Source organism: Bubalus bubalis, chromosome 16 (genome assembly GCF_019923935.1).
Source record: "Bubalus bubalis isolate 160015118507 breed Murrah chromosome 16, NDDB_SH_1, whole genome shotgun sequence".
In the NCBI taxonomy this organism is placed as follows: Eukaryota; Metazoa; Chordata; class Mammalia; order Artiodactyla; family Bovidae; genus Bubalus; species Bubalus bubalis.
The window spans coordinates 7,897,199-7,915,051 of record NC_059172.1 but is presented as its reverse complement, the minus strand read 5'-3'; the positions used below and the strand labels follow the sequence as shown (position 1 = coordinate 7,915,051).

Sequence of the window (17,853 nt, the reverse complement as noted above, 5' to 3'; positions counted from 1 at the left end):
GGTTTTTAACTAAATGACACATTAGATTCTCATGTGTTTACAAAGCTTTGTGTAAGACCCAACCTACTATCTCGAGTTCTTTCCTCGTGTATCTTTAGAAATAAAATTCTCTGTTGGAAATAAAGTAAATCAAAGTGATATTGGAATCTGATAAGTTAATAAGAAAATTTGAAGGGATATTTATAAAGGTATCAGGAAGAAACGGACTTCTTTCCATCATAGACCACTGAATCATTAAGACTGCTTTAATTATGTATGCCTAGAGCTCTCTTATTTTAGGAGTTCCCAGCTAATGCAAAAAATTTAAAAAGAATGGACTTGAATTTGGAAAGGTGAAAGAACACAAAATAACTTTTACCAAAAGTCAGGAAAATGAGTATTTTAAAAGTATAAATGAGTCAACTAGCAGCTTTTAAAGATAAGTATACATACCAAAAGAAACTGCATTTATTTTCTAAAAAGTAAGACCAACTTTGGAGATAAAACAAGAAATAACACAAAGGAGATAACTCTGGAAATAGTGGTAGTAATGTAGCACAAGACGTGATGAGACGAGATGATAAGCCCGAAGAAAATGGAATCAGCAGCTGCAAGTCTGATGTACGTGATTCTAACAGAGCAAACCCTGCGCCACAACTCCCCTTCAACTTTATTTTCATTTTGAATTATGATCAAATCCAAGAAGACTTTGTCCTATGACTAAAGCATTTGTATGAAGCTTTTTTTTTTTTCCCCCAGCTTAATTCATATCATCTTGAACAAGAACAAAGGATGATGGTTTGAGAATTACTTGCTGGCTTTGAACCGAGAGAGTTGATAAATGTAATGCCTCCAGCTGTTGAATGGGGTGGAGGAAAGTATTTTTAACATTTAAGGGACCCATAAAAGTAGTGTTGGGTCTTCAGATCTTAATGAGAATAAAAAGATGATAAAGAAAAAAACCTTATCGTGGTAGGCGGGAAATAGAATATTCCTTAAAATGTCATCTACTGTTGTATTGATTCAAAGCTCAGACTTGCAACGGGTGGAGAAAACCTGAAAGGTAAGTTAGTATTGAGTTGAAAAAGCTAAAGAAGAAAACTGACAGAAATTAGATGAGAAATGATTTGCGATCTGGCAGTAAAACAGATGAAAGCTGTTTTGAGGTCCGGAGGCAGAGAGTAAACACACTGTGAGAAGGGAATGGCAGGATGTGTTGAGGGTGACTAAGGAGAGCCCTACCTGAGGCACTAAATTTAACTTCAGTAGCAGAAAAAAGGGCTTCCCCTGGCGACTTAGATGGTAAAGAATCTGCCTGCAATGCAGGAGACCTGGGTCGGGAAGATCCCCTGGAGAAGGGAATGGCACCCCACTCCAGTCTTCTTGCCTGGAGAATCCCATGGATGGAGGAGCCTGGTGGGCTGCAGTCCATGGGGTCGCAAAGAGTCAGACATGACTGAGCAAAAAAAGTAGTACAGATGGGATGAGCCTGTTGATAAAAGAGATACAGAGGCTTAAAGATAGAGCCAAAGAGAAAGAAACAACAGATAACAGGTTTAGCGACCACATAAGAAAGTATGTGAGATACAACATGTAGCACGAGGTAAGACACAACAGAAATATTGCCGCTTTCTAAAGAGGAGCATGCTTTGTCCAGAAAATGTCTGGACAGGTAGGAGACATTTCCCCAGAGAAATCATCAAAACAAAATTACTCTGAATTTCAAGTGAAGTTAGACAAGCTCCTGGAAGTTCTGTTATCAAGAACTCTATTTAGAGACCAAGTAGGAATAAAGAAAACTAGAGATCTGTGGTAACTCTTGTTAAAAAATGTCTGTACTACATTACTTGCAGAATATATGGAAGACAGACAGAAATCAATTAGAAGTCAACAACCCTAATACAATGAGTAAATACAGTTGTCTTTTAATTTTTTTAAATCATTCTCCTTATTGTAGACCTACTGTAATGTAGCTAAAATATAAAGTACTCACAATTTTATTTCCTGTTTTTTATCGTATATGAAAAGCATTTTCTAAATTGCTACATTGTCTTTTTATAATTTAAATTTCTAACATGCCATAAAGAGTATGTATTTAGTAATTGTCTCCTGGTGCTCTGTGCATTGATTTCCCATCCTGAGTTACAGGTATTTGCCTGTTTCTACTGGCATGAAGTAAACAACCATTTTTAAAAGTAATGTTCCTTAATACTTACAACTACAGACAGTAACAGATGTTAATGAATCATCTTACTTCTCCATTAATGCAAGTGAGTAAGGAGTTTATATGCAGTTGGGAGTTTATTGTAACATACCAGGCCTTCAGCAATAAGTTTTGAAGTTGGAATACTTGAAAAGGGAGTTTGCAACATTTTTTTTTAACTCTGGCAGGGGGTCCTTACTGAATTAGAAACAAAGATCCAGTGGAGAGCGGTTTACTTTCTGAGAAGCAGCATGTGAGAATTTGCTCAGTGATCACCCTATGTAGAAACACTCTCCTTTCCCCTTGGCATCAGATGCCCAGGGTGGCACAATCCATGGCTTGAAGTAGATTCTTTCTGCAGTTTGGTGACAGAAGAGCACTTGATGAAGTAAGGGAGGAAAGAAAACTCGGCACTACTTATGCCTCCCATTGCAAAACTTTTCACAGCTCTCGGGGTCTACGAGTCCGTCTCATGAGTTTTTCTCTTCATAATGCAGTTCGATGTGATCTCACTGATATCATGATCTGAAAACTAACTCTGCTACTGAGGATTACTCAGTCAGGCAGGGGAAAAAATAGAATGCTGGTATGAAATGCCAGTGCTGTCTTCAGAGTGAACTGATAAGCTTCCAGTTCAGTGGTTCCGCTCTTGCAGAGATTACTGCTCTCATCCACCACAAGGGCAGCTCGGGTCTCACAGGTTGGTTCACCTGTCCCTAGTCAGTGACTGAAGATCGATTAGTCCCTGTTGAATTTCTTCGTCAACTGGAGATTTTTTTGTTTGTTTAGAAGCCAGTGATCTCAGATACTCTACTCCTAATTTAGCTGAGAATGAGAAGATGAAGAGGATGGTGGACAGCCGCCTGCAGCATGGCAGATTTCCATTTTCTGTACTGCTGACACTCACATCTTCCTGCCCAACAGAGAAGAGACCCTGCAGCCAGCTCACCTGATGCGTATCTATGGGCAGAACCTATTCCACACGTACTGTACAGTAAAGACTTGGTTGGATTTCCCTTTGGACACAGAATCATGTTGTTCATTGATTTGTTTCCTGTTGTGAGTATATTGTATATTGAACAATAGGTTATAACAGCCCAGGAGAGAGTTAGAAGTTTTTAGATATTCTGCAGTAAACTTTTGTGCAGAAATTTCTTTGTAGCACTATGCGAAAGAAATTGGTGTGAGACAACTTCTGCTCAAGTGTGTTGTCTAAACTGCAACATAGGCCAAACTGACATGCTTCACTGACTTCCCTCATCAAGTTGGCCTTGCAGAACTCTATAGCAGAAAAGCAATGGAAAGAAAACATTTAAGGGCTTTAGGCTTCATCTGAATTTCATAAGGCGGGAAAGAACAAATACAGGCATAGTTAGTTCAGGGGACCAAATCATGCCACAGGAATATATCTTTAGGGTTTGGCGACTTTTTGCAGAACAAAACTCCAGTCTGTTAGTCTTGCCAATTTGATAGTGGGAAATATGCCACAAAAGGTTTCTTTTCTATTCCCTCTATAGGGAATATCTTTTTTCCTTCTGCTTCCAGAAACAGTAAAGGGTTACTTAAATCATGATTCTTTCTAAAGTATTTTGGATTTCTGATCTTATTTATTTTTCAGAGGTTGATCTACACCCTATATATTTATCACCTTGGTGTGGCCAGTTTGTTCTGCATAATGGGGTGTGATCTGTTCTCATAGATTGCTTCTTTGATAGATCTGTTTAGGATTTCTTGCAAATAAAACTCATCTCGAAACAGCAAAAGGCAGTTCCAATTCTAACAGAAGATCATATACTCTAATGAGCTAGACTGATTTTAGAGAAAAAAAAAGGAGATAAGTGGCTTAAGAAGAAGGAACTGTTGCAATCCAATTTAACTGTGTAGGTCAAGATTCATTGGCTGTTTTCATTATGAGGAAGAGCAAAGAGTATCTGGAAGATATGAAGTATTGTAGGAGCTTTGAACTTTTGCCTCTTGGCACATTGAACATGAGCTGGAATATTTTAATTTGGTCCTTTTGCTCTTTGCTATTTCTCTATATAGAATGTGAATGGCTATGTATATAAATCTACTATGATTACATTTATATTTAATTCTTTCTTTGGCAGTCCTTCAGTTACTGACTACTTAACCAAAGTAACTTAAATCAGTTCTAACCTTTTGCTTTTTAATATTCAAAATTAAGATATTTATGTGAAATTGATATCATAAATGAATCCTTAGAACTTCTTTAGTTTTTCTGGAGAAAACAGATACCACTTAATAGAAGTCTGTTGACTTTTTTCTATGTAAACAACCTTTGTTATTAAATGAGAAAATGAAATTGTATCAAAACTATTTAACATGCTTACAAATGTCTGGTTATAAAGGTCATTAATTTTAAACAGCTTCTGCTATATTTTTTTGATATGATACTCTAGAATTAATTAAATAGTAAGCAAATAAAATGGTAAAACTGAAATTTAATTAACTTATTTTCTTGTTAAAATCAATTTGAGACATTTGTTCTCAGACAATTTCATTTTAATAAATGTATTTATACCTTTTAGGATTAAAAATTATTCACAAAGATCCAGAGAGTTCCTGAACTTTTTATTCATGACATCTTAAAAAGAAATCATCAGATACGCCTATGAACTGGACCAAAGAACACCTGTATTATGCTAACTTTAGCATAAGAAAGAACAGGAAATAAAAATATATACATCTACCTATTCTTTATTATAGAAAACAAACTTGTACCTATTCTTTATTATAGAAAACAAACTTGTAAATGTAGATGAAATGATGTAATTAGGCAGAAAATCACCATTCAGCAAAAGCATCATAATTTTTATTGCTTCTGGCAAGAATTATCATTAGATGCTGAAAGTCATAAATGAAGGTTTGAAGAGTAACAGTATATTTCCCACAAGATACTTACTCATTACAAAGGATGAGTTCACCACTCTACAGTGGGTGAACCTGGCAGACACTGCTTTACCTAAATAATCTAAGTTAATATCACCAGTAATTAGATTAATCCACAGCAAGTGCCTCTTGATATGATGCGCTAGGAAAACTCAGCATCACTTCCGTGATAATCCTGCCAAAAGAGTATAACCTGAACCTAATAGTGAGGAAACATTAGACAAACCCAAACTGGAGTAAAATCTGTACTCTTAAAATGTCAGAGTCATGAAATACAAAGACCCAGGAACTGTTTCCGATTAAAGGAGACTAAAAAGTCATGACAACTGAAGGCAATGTTTTGTCTTGAATTCTCTTTTCCTGTAAAGGAGACATTATTGAAACAGTTGGTGAAAACTTAATAAGGTCTGTAGATTAGATAAAAGTATTATATCAATTTTATTATATAAAATAAGGTGTTATATCAATGATATTGTATTGTTCATTGTACTATTGTTACATAAAGAAAACTACTTATTTTTTAGGAAATACATAATGTGTTTAGGGGTAAAGGAGCATCATGTCCACAAGTTACTCTTGAACAGTTGTGAAATACATATATCTACATATTTATACATGTATGTATGGGTGTGATAGAGAGAGACTGAGAGGAAGGATGTTGTAGTGAAAGCAAATATAGTAAAATATTCACATCCAGGTGATCAAGGTGAGGGATATTCAAGAATCTCCTGTGCTATTCTTGTCACTTTTCTGTAAATTTGAAATTGTTTCAGAGTAGAAAAATAAATGAAATCTCAAGGGAATAAAACTAAAAACTTAAAGAAAATGAAAGAATTTACTGAATGAAGTTTAAATAATGGTTTTGGAGAACTCCATTTGAGGCAGGCATCTGGTATACTTTTGCATGCCCTTTTAAGATATTTTTAGGAACTTTTATGTTTGGTTTTACAGGTAAGCTTGAGGACTTTTTTTTTTTCAAAATTTGTGATCCAATTTCATTTATTTATTAATTTTTATTAAAGTATAGGTGACCTACAATATTATGTTAGTTTCAGATGTACAGCATAATAATTCAATATTTTTATAGAGTATACTTCATACAAAGTTATTATAAAATATTGGCTATATTCCCTGTGCTGTACATTGCATCCTTGTAACTTATTTACTTTATACCTTGTAGTTATACATCTGAATCCTATCCATTTATTTTACCCCTCCCTCTACCCTTCTCCCCCCTGCTGCTGCTAAGTCGCTTCAGTTGTGTCCGACTCTGTGTGGTAAAAAAACAAGATCCAACTATTTACTACTCAGAAGAGTATTTACCTTTTTAAAATTAGCAAAAAGATTGAAATTAAGAGCATGGAAAAAAATATGCCAGAGAGCATGGAAAAAATATGCCAGGCAAATACCAATCAGAAAAAAATGCTAATATTGCAGAATTACAACACTAATATCAGACCAAAGTCCTGGACTTTTAAAAAGATCGTAGAATGTTGACTTTCAGTATCACTAGTATGGCTGGCTACAAACATAAATCCTGATACTTTCTTCCTGGTATCATTCATCTATTTCTTATCTTTCTTAAGCGGTATCTACTACATGTTAGGTAATGTAATGGAGACAAAGATGAGTACAAACTAATTGATTACTGTATAGAATCTAATAGAGAAAATAAATCCAGTCACTTTAAAACAAGGCAGCAAATTGTGAGTATCATCAAGAGAGTTGTAAGTGATATATGATGGGAATTGGCTGTGGTGGTGGAATCAGGAAAAGACTTCATACACATGGTATTTGAGATGGTCCTAGAAGATTGGATAGAATTTAAGAGGTGGGGGTGGTAGGAAAAAGATATTTCAGGTTGAAGAAAAACAGTGAAGTTTGGAGTAATTGTGTTTTCTGCTTTTTCTTTACAGCCATCTTATCTAAAAGAATTTCACTGGCTGTGTTAAGGTTGTCTATTAACTCCTTAGGTAGTGATTTTGATCTCCATACTGATCAGCTGCCACGCTAATTCCTGCTTATTTTTATTTTTAATGAAATGTGAGTTTTATTGCTATGAGTTATCTAAAGATGGTAGTGTAAACACAATTCTAAATCTTTTTATATTCAATATTATCTGACTTGCCCTGTTGTATAAAATTCCTATTTTATAAATTCTTGTGTATATTTGTATTCATCTGTAAATGAGGCTCAGCTAGATTCTTCAATGCGTAAATTACTCCCTAGTTTTAAAAAAGCTATTTTTTTAAAAGCTACACGAAGAATAGAATTTCACTAGTATTAGTTCCATTTTATCCTAGACCATGACTTAGACACCAGCTTGTTTCCCTTGAGGGGTGTGCAGTATACTTTGGGACTAATCCTTTGCTGGGTAGCTTCATAAATTTAGGCTAAAATGTTATCGTTTGCTAGACTTCATTTGCTGGAAATGTGGCCTACTCCATTTACCTGTAACAGCTCATTTGCTTTATTTTTCATTTTCCTTTACTCAAGACAACAGCACTGCAAACTGCGTAATTAGGTGAACACTTGCATCGCTTTGTAAAAATCTCTCTTCTGAAGATGTTGTCCTCATACTTCCTCACAGTATCTTAGAAGTAAGATTTCTAGGCTCATTTTCCATAGGGAAAGAAGGGCATGTAATTTTCTTTTTCATACAGTGTTGTTCATATTAACAGAAAGAGGCTAATTTTATCCCAAGTGATAATATGCTCCATGTTAAAGACAGATTAGACACTTCCCTCTAAACTTGGTCAGGGAAAAGGAAAATGGATTAGATGACTCCTGACATTTTTTTCCTGTTCAGTTCGGAGACTCAGAATATTTTCCCCCTTTAAATAAACAAATGAAAAGTGGCATTTGGAATTACCACTATCCCTCTATTGCTTGCCATCTTCAGTTTAATGTCTGCTTCTCTACAAAGATTAACATATTTTCCACTCATGATTTATTTGTCAGGGACTTTAGGAGTTTTCTGGAACCAGAAGTCTGTCTTTGGTAGTGATGATTACTGGATAATTGCCTATTCTTTGGTGGATTTTCCATTTTTAGATTACTCCAGGCTCTGCAGTCTTTATTTCTTTGGCAGAAGAACCCGAAGGCAATGGAGTGTATTTTTTCCCCTTCCCCGGCCCAGCTTAAACAATGACTCACTCGGGCCCTGGGGCTTTGCTTCTTACTCCCATTCAGGGGCCACTTTCTACCCTTGTTTTCCTTATTTGCCTTTAGTGTCTGTCTGGAACCTTTTATATCTTTGGCATGTGGACTTTCCTCTAAGGTGATTGTCAGAGAGGTATACAACGCCACCCCCAAATTGGAACAGACAATCCAGTTGTGTTTCCATAAGCCACGTTGTTCTTAAGGCACCTAATATAGGTCAATTGTTTAGCCACTCAGTCGTGTCCCACTCTTTGCAACCCCATAGGCTGTAACCCGCCAGGCTTCTCTGTCCATGGGATTTCTCAGGCAAGAATACTGGAGTGGATTGCCATTTCCTTCTCCAGATAGAGGCCAGAGAGAAGATAAAAAGAATGTCTTTAAGGAAACATAATTTCAAATGGGGTAGAAGGAGAAGTATTCTCCACGAGGATATGAGTGCCAGTTTATCATTGAGCTAAAGACAAAGATGTCCCTCTATATGAGATGTTCCAACAACTGATTAAAGCTTCCTTAGTGTGCGCACACACACACACACGCACACACGAGGTGGCATTCAGAGGAATTGGACTCCAAGAGTTTCCAAAGAGATATAGTTATGTGAAGAGAATTCCTCATAGAGCGACTTGGTCTAATCTGTAGTACAGAGTTTTGTTGGAGAAAAGATTTTTCTCTGGGCAGTCGTTCTATATATTCTTGACTTTTTATTCTAATTCCAGTCTTCTGTAACTATCCATCCAGTGATGCTTTCTTGCTTTTTCTCTTTGCAGTTTTAACAGTGTATGTCAGGGAACTCATATTCTTTTCCGGGAATTCAGCTTCATCCAAGCCACCCCTCACAACAGGGCATCATTCCTACGCGCCTTCTGGAGATGCTTCCGAACCGTAGGCAAAAATGGCGGTAAGTCTTCCCGAATTCTTTCCTAGCCTTCCTTCCTTCCCTCTAAACTTCTTCTTGCTCAGCATAAATATGGTTTTAGTGCATGCGCTTCAAGGCTCTTGGAACGCGTTACTTTTAAGGAGCTATCTGTCTGTACCAGAGACACTGCCATCAGTAATACCATCACCATCACTGCCGATACTTGTTAAGGTCCAAGGGTAGCTTTATGTGCAGTGATTCATTTAATCTTCACCGCGTCTCTCTCTGGTCGATACTATAATTCCTATTTTACAACAAATTAAACTTAAGATCAATTTGCATGTTAGTTCTGCATCTTTCTGATTATAACCCAAGGAAAATATTAAGAAAAATGCTGATTGAAAATGCCTTATATTGATTGAGACCTTACTTTGGTGAGGTGAAGTGTGAAAGACCCTTAGTGAGAGCTTCTTTTTAAAAAATGACACTAGATTAGATTCTTACATTTAGACGACTAAAATAGATTTAATTACTCCAAACTTTTCAGACCTAGACTATATCAAAACCTCTGTTCACATCTGTTTTCAAGGACTTGTTTTTATTCCTGTTTTCATATTATGTGCTTTTCCAAATAAGTATTGAATGCCTTTAAGACAGTTTCTATAGGAATGGTAACTTAAAGTAGAGAGGAAGGCCAAAACGATTTCCTCATTCATTCAACAAGTATTTCTGGTAAACTTGCCATGTGCCTGGCTCTGGGGTTATAGTAAGTGAATAGGTATGCTCCCTGCTTTTACTGAATTTGCAAGATTTCCTACCCCGATCTAATTGATGTTATTGCTATTTTATATATAGACACTGAAACTTTTTTGCTAAAACTCTTTCTGCCTGTTTTCTTATTAGATCATTTCACTATCCTAAGAAATAGATAAGGTAGATATTATTGTCCCCATTATATAAAGTGCAAAATTGTATAACTTGCAAAATGATTTCACAGTAGCAAAGATAGAAATAGAACTCAGATTTACTGGTACTCTATTTCTACTGGTACTCTTTGCGACCCCATGGACAGTAGCCTGCACCAGGCTTCTCCGTCCATGGGATTTTCTAGGCAAGAGTACTAGAGTGGGTTGCCATTTCCTTCTCCAGGGAATCTTCCCAACCCAGGGATCGAACCCAGGTCTCCCGCATTGATAGACAGATGCTTTACCGTCTAAGCCACCAGGGGACCTCTATTTCTGCTATTGACATGTAACTCTAGAGATCATCCATCTCGGTTACACTCTCGTGCCAGTGTACTGAGAATAGCATCGTCTTCCTTACAAATGACCAGCTGGCAAAAATCAATGTGAACGAAATTTTAAGTGAACTAGATCGGAAACACTATCTCATTGATCTCCACATAAGCTGGGAGCTATGAGTGTATCAGTGAATTTTGTACTATTTCATCTTTCCTATCTTTCCAGAACCTATCTTTCCTAATTCCTTCTCTGTCCCTTAACCAGTCAGCAAATATATATTGAATACTCACTATATTGAAGAATGGTGCATATAGCTAGAGTTGGTTTCTGTGAAATAGCACATGAAGATAACTATGGAAAACAGTCCTCGGATATCCTTAATTCTTCTCATGATTTATGGATCCATGGAGCAGTGGACTATACGCAGGTGTCCTTTTCTTTATCTTTTTTGTGTGCGTGCATGCTCAGTTGCTTCAGTCATGTCCAACTCTTTGGGACCCCAGAGACTGTAGCCCACCAGGCTCCTCTGTCCGTGGGATTCTCCGGGCAAGAATACTGGAGTGGGTTGCCATTCCCTCCTCCAGGGGAATCTTCTCGACCCAGGGATCAAACCCAAGTCTCCTGTATTGCAGGCCGATTAGCTTACCACAGAACCACCAAGAAATTTGGAGAAGGAAATGGCACCCCACTCCAGTACTCTTGCCTGGAAAATCCCATGGACGGAGGAGCCTGGTGGGCTACAGTCCATGAGGTCGCTAAGAGTCGGACACGACTGAGCAACTTCACTTTCACTTTTCACTTTCATGCATTGGAGAAGGAAATGGCAACCCACTCCAGTATCCTTCCCTAGAGAATCCCAGGGACAGAGGAGCCTGGTGGGCTGCCGTCTATGGGGTCGCACAGAGTCGGACACAACTGAAGCAACTTAGCAGCAGCAGCAGCATCAAGGAATGATTCATTCAGCTGCTGAAAAGAAGCAACCCCAGATTCTCCTTATTTCTCCTGTGCTACCAAAAGGACCTAGATTTTATGCTGGATATCTATTGTCATGCTTCTTAATTAGTCTCTGATTTCTTAAACACCAAAGACAGCATTTATGTCTAGGTGACCCTCAGGTCTTTGGTTAAATAGTTTTAATATATTCTCAGTTTCTTCCAGGAAACTGTAGAACATCATTCTGTCCCAGAATGTGTCAGTCCCCAGTTTTCATCCAGAATGAGCAAAAACACTCAGAGGCATGGTTCCAAAGGAAAGTATTTATTAAGCCCCATTTTTTCAATTAGAATGCCAAGTACCAGACGCCTACTCAATGGAGCTGCTATTATATTGTTCTCCTGCAGATGACTTCCTTAGAACATCATGTACATATTTGAGCATCATTGAGAGGAAACTAACTCTTCTGGGAGGTAGCAAGAGAAGCGCAGAGTTCCAGCCTAACATATCTAAAAGTGAAGCCACCTGTAGAAAAGTAAGGACCTGACCCCTTCTGGCAAGGAAAGTTTCATCCCGGGTTTTAGCAAGCACGGAGCTGCAGTGGCATTCCTGCATGACTGAGTCCCGAATGGCGCTCATCTCCCTAGGTTTGGAAGTCAAATAACCTCATGAAAACTGTAGTGAATCTCTTGCTATCTAGACAACTTTAGACTCTGGGAAGCAAAAAGATCTACTCAAATGTAATGAGCCTTCAAAATTTGACTTCTCACTTTGGTATTTCTTTCAATACAGAAAGATTAATCTAAATTTTCCACGTCTGGCAAAGACTGAAATTCCCCTGAAGTAAATCTTTACTTCTGTTTAGGGATATTGGCTCAAAGAGCTTATGTCCACAGTTGATTTTCACAGTTTATGAGAATTTAGTTTTGAGCTTTGTGATTTTACCAAGGAATATATATGTTTTCTTTAATAAAATAATGATGCTACAGGAAGTGTCCTCCTGCTATAAACAACTAGAAAATCAGACAAAATGTCTGTAACAACTGTTTCAGACACTGGACCAACAATCAATGTGGAACTGTGGTCTCTGAGAGGCAGTTGCCAAGTGACAGTACAGGGAGATCACGAGGGTCTTACTGAGTTGAGGAGACGAGGGCTGGGGTTTAGGGAGGCCGCGGTGGCCAGCATTTGCAGGGCCAAGTACTAGAGAGGAGTATGTTGCTCACTTAGCTCCAAAGATGCAAGGAGGTATTCAAGTCTTTGGCTACAAACTGTGCACATGTGTGGGTTGGAAAAAGACCGACCGGAAAACAGTAGGCAAGACGATTCCTGGCATGTTCACAGGGCTAGTTCACACTTCTACCAGTTGGAGTGGAGAAACCTCAAACCACACAGGGCATTGGATTGAGTCCTCAGCCACTTAAGTAAGCATCGGGCTGATCTGCAAGTAACTGCACACCAAAACAAAATTCAATACTCCTTAAAGGAATTCAACAAAATCCAGCACTCTACAACATAAAATTCACAAAGTCTGGCATCCAACTAGAAAGTACAGGAAGCAGGAAGATATGACGCATAACGGGGAGAAAAAACAAATCAGTAGAAACACAGACTCAGAAATGACAGAGATGGGGGACTAGCTACCTAGGACCGTTAAACAGTTAAGTCGTACAGATGTACTCAAGTATGTAAAGGAAAACATGAATATGACTAGGAGATAAATGAAAGATATTAGGAAGATCTAAATGGAATTTCTAGACATATAAAATATAGTATCAGAAATAAAAATATTGATAATAACAACAGTTAATATTTATTACGTAGATTATCTCATTTTTTAATCCTATGTATTAAGTAGATACTTTCATTATCTCCTCTGCACAGAAAACGAAGCTGAGATTTTTGAAATTTAAATAACTGGTCTAGGTCACACACCTAAAAGTGTGTGATCAAGGAATGCCAGAGAAGCCAGAGAAAACTGACTAGAGACAGTATTGTGTTTTTAATGTAAAGGTGTTCTCTACTGGAGGGTGTGTAAGATGCTGGAAATACAGATAAGTAAATGATAATGCTTGCCCTCAAGGAGCTCGCGTTCAGGGAGAAGAAACAGGGCAGCCTAGAAGTAGTCTCCATGCAGCGTAAGTGATCATTGAAGTCTGTATAAGAGTCAGTGACCGCACAGGAGAGAAATAGTCCTTCCTGCGGACGCTGGAGAAGCTGTAAAGAGAATGAGGCTGGATCTTGGACTAGTAGAAGGCTATTGAGCAAAGGAGTACATTTTAAACAGAAAACTCTCGCAGTTTTGAAAATATAACATGAAACACCATGGTTCCTTTGGGAAGTGGTAAGAAGTACTATGTGGCAACAGAAAATGATGCTGAATGCTTATTGTGCCAGCCACTGAACAGAAATTCTGCTCACGTATTCATTTATTTCATTCACACGACAAACTTGAGTTGGTGTGATTATTATCCCGTTTCTCCTAAAGAAACTAAGAGAAGTTAAGTGACTTGCACAGGCTATACGGTTTGTAAGTAGCACAGCTCATATTCAAACTTCAGTCTTCACAAAGGCCACATTTTTTTTTTTATTGAATTGTAGTTGATTTACAATGTTGCCTTAATTTCTGATGTACAGCAAAGTGATTCAGGTATACATATATACATACTGTTTTCCATTATGTTTATTTTATCTTTATTATAAGATATTGAATATAGTTCCCTGTTCTATACAATAGGATCTTGTTCATCTGTTTTTTGTAAGGTTGTTTATATCTGCTAATCCCAAACTTCTAATTTATCCCTCCCCCCTCCCTTTCCCCTTTGGTAATCAGAAGTTTGTTTTCTGTGTCTGTGAGTCTGTTTCATACATAAGTTCGTTTGTGTCAGATTTGAGATTGCACATATAAGTGATATCATATGGTATTTGTTTTTCCCTTTTCTGACGGACTTCCCACACTATGATAATCTCTGGGTCCAGCCGTGTTGCTGCCACTGGCCTAATTTCATTCACCAAGGCCACATTCTTAACAGCTGTTAGACTGACTGAACATGTGCCTCCCCCAGTATCAAAGGGCTCTGTGTCCTCTGAACTTCATGCTTTCTCCTAAACATGGTAGCACTCTACCGATTTGTGTGATATTTTCACTTCTGACACAGGCACAAGCATGGAAAACAGAATGGAAGGTGGATAGTAAGACTGAAGCCAGAGACCAGACAGGAGACAATTGTAATCAAACAGGAAGTGGCTGTGGGGATGAAAAGTTATTTAAGGAGTTGGTTTGACAGGACTTGCAGATTTATTGTGAGTGTAGCATATGGGAGAGAAGAGTCGAAAATGAATGCCAGAAGCTGAAATATTTCCAATTTTATCACTCCCCTCCTTTTTTCCTTTCCTTTTATTTTCCCTTTCACCTTTTAGGTTTTACTCTGGATTTGCTGAGGTTTTGTCTTCATTGTCTAGGTGTATTTATTCACTAAAAAAAATTATGTATGGTGGGCTGCAGTCCCTGGAGTTGCGAAAGACATAACTTAGTGACTAAACAACGATCAGCAGTGCGTGGGATTAGACAGAAATTCTTGCTCTCATGGAGTTTGTGGTCTGATAATCAGAGATTGAAAGTGAACGTGAAAGTCGCTCAGTCGTGTCCAACTCTTTGCAACACCATGGACTATATATTGGAGTGGGTAGCCTTTCCCTTCTCCAGGGGATCTTCCCAACCCAGGGATCGAACCCAGGTCTCCTGCATTGCAGGCAGATTCTTGACCAGCTGAGCCACAAGAGAAGCCCAAGAATACTAGAGTAGATAGCCTTTCCCTTCTCCAGGGGATCTTCCCAACCCAGGGATCAAACCCAGGTCTCCCACATTACAGGCAGATTCTTGACCAGCTGAGCCACAAGGGAAGCCCAATCAGAGATTAGGGGGGACAAAAAAATCCCTGCTTTTATAAAAGGAGTTCACATTCCCGGAATCGGGGGAATTGCAGTAGGTCTTGATGACCATATGATAAAAACCTGTTACTTTTTCCCTAAAATATCGAACGGTATGGTAGATTTAGTGATCTCAAGTGAACACGCAGACGTTTTAGGCTGAGATGAAGCTTCTGGTCTGACTTCTCTGTGTAATTGCATCAAACTTCCACTTGATTATGCTTGTCACTAATCCTCATCCTCACCACTATAGAGCCATTCTGTGAGGATTAAGGGTGCTTACTGCAGGAGTGGGGTGGCTGTCTTGTTTGAAATATTAAAGAGCATTTGCTGCTTTTGAAATTTTGTAAACAAACACAAAGTGAAGTGTGACCTCTTTACTCTGAGGCCTCCTCACGCCCATTCTCTCCCCTTGCTCCCACTAGTTCTTCACCTCTCGTCATTTTCCCCAGGAGCCCAAGACGGCCAGGAAATAATTTCTTCAACCTCAAGTTCCTGTTTCCTAGCTCCCGTTTTACTTATTTCTTCTCTATTCCTAACTTTCTTCTTTTTTCATTTTTACTTCCTTCTTCAGAACCTTTTCTCCAGAGAGAACACTGATGTCGCCTCGAATCGGTCCCCTCTCTCCCTCCAGTAACTTTCATCTATTCCTCTATTTAATTTCCCCTCTTTTTCTATTCTGGTCATTGGGGGCTGTCACACACGTCACATAAGCATTTCTGGAATGCTTTTGTCACCTCCTCCTCTCCCACCCAAGCCTCCTCAGCCCGCTTAGGTTGCTGACCTCTCTTTATCCTTTTAGGTCTCAGTTTAAAGGTCAGCTCCTTAAAGGGGGCTTCTCTGTGACCCTTCCTCATCTGAATTAGATGACTTCATTACTCTTTTCAAATCATCCTGTAATTTTTGAGTCATCCTGTATTATAGTTTCTGACTAAATTTTTTTTGCATGATCCTTAACTTAATGTACATTTCTTTTATTAAATTGTAACCTTTATGAGGCTATTCCTGACACCTAACATATGTAAGTGATTTGTTATTTAACATGAAGGTTCACCATTTCCCAGTCACTAGACAGAGGATAGAGTATTGAATGGTTTACATTATCACCTCTTTTATTAGGGGGTAGGGTTGGTTTCAAATATCTGCTTTTCATATCTAACTTTTCAATATTGTGTAGGAGACGATTTAAAATAATAGTAGCTGCTACTTATTGACCATCTCATATATGCAACACACTAAAACATCATGTTCAAAGTACCCTAGTAGCAACTGAACCCATTCATAGCTATACTGTATTATAACGTCTTCTGTTTATTTATTTTTGACCATGCTGGATCTTGGTTGCTGTGTGCAGGTTTTCTCTAGCCGCAGAGAGCAGGGGCTACTCTCTAGCTGTGGTGTTCGGGCTTCTGATTGGGGTGGCTTCTCTCGTTGCAGAGCACAGGCTCTGGGTGCCTGGGCTTCAGTAGCTGTGGTGCATGGGCTCAGTAGTTGCTGCTCCCAGGCTCTAGAGCACAGGCTTAGGAGTTGCAGTGCATGGGCTTGGTTGCTCCATGGCATGTGGGTTCTTCCTGGACCAGGGATCGAACCCATGTCTCCTGCATTGGCAGTCAGATTCTTTACCACTGAGCCACCAGGGAAGTCCAAAAACTAGACTATTTTAAATGACACCTAATTAAAATAATATTCAATACCCACTAGTGCTTTTAAACAAGGATTAGAAAGATTTATGTCATGAACTGTAAGCCAACTTTAAACGTTGGTGAGGGTCTGGTTGGCGATACTTCCTTCCCTTCTTTTGTATTCTGGTCCAATCTTTATGCTTTGAAAGAGATCACAAACTAGTGGTCAGCTGACTAGACATGCTTGGCCTGCAGATATGTTTTCTTTGGTCTGCTGTGTTAAAAAATATGTATTTTTAATTAGATGCCAACATTTAACAAAAAAGTCTCGATTCAGTTTCACTTAAAAATGGAAAGTCCTTCCAATACTGCAACCACATTCCAACAGAGAGACAGTTCGCCAGGGCGGAGGTACAGCTGCTCTCTTTAGACAGGGCATGTGGCCTCAGATTTACCACCATCCCCAGCTGCCTGGCTTCACCTGCTTACGTTTCCTGCCTGGCCTCTGGAGGCATTTGAATTTGCTATCATTGCTAGAACTTCTTGGTCCATTTATAATCACTTGAAAGGTAAAGTTACACTCTTAATTCAGAACACGGAGTTAGGATCCTATTCCTCAGTTAGATTCTCTTTTCTCCTTGTTATCATGATGTCTCTCAAAAAATTTCATAATTAGAAGGGCCCTTAGAAGTCCTCTCATCTTGAAACCAAGTCTAGGGGGGTTTTAATATTCTCTTTTTTATAGTAAAATATGCATAACATAAAATTTGCTATTCTAACCACTTTTTAAATTGAGAAATCTTCTTTTGGTGGTAAGATATAAGTAACCTAAAATTTACCATTTTAACTATTTTAAGTTACAGTTCCGTGGTATTAACTATATTCACATTGTTATAAAACTATTATCAGCATCCAGCTCCTTGTCTGCATCTTCCCAAAATGAAACATTTTACCCATTAAAAAATAATTCTCCATTCTGCCCTCCTCCAGCCACTGATAACCATTGTCTTGCTCTCT

General features: G+C 38.3%; 1 protein-coding gene across 4 annotated transcripts in view; it reads left to right on the top strand.

Moving 5' to 3' along the window:
* The window catches only part of C16H11orf49 (chromosome 16 C11orf49 homolog), a 210,775-nt gene that overhangs the window by 79,116 nt on the left and 113,806 nt on the right, over positions 1–17,853 (top strand). For all 4 annotated transcript variants that reach the window (XM_006042412.4, XM_006042411.4, XM_006042413.4 and 1 more), the window contains one exon: positions 9,022–9,152. In XM_006042412.4, the coding sequence (XP_006042474.1) occupies positions 9,022–9,152 (131 nt within the window). The remainder of the gene's footprint in view (positions 1–9,021; positions 9,153–17,853) is intronic.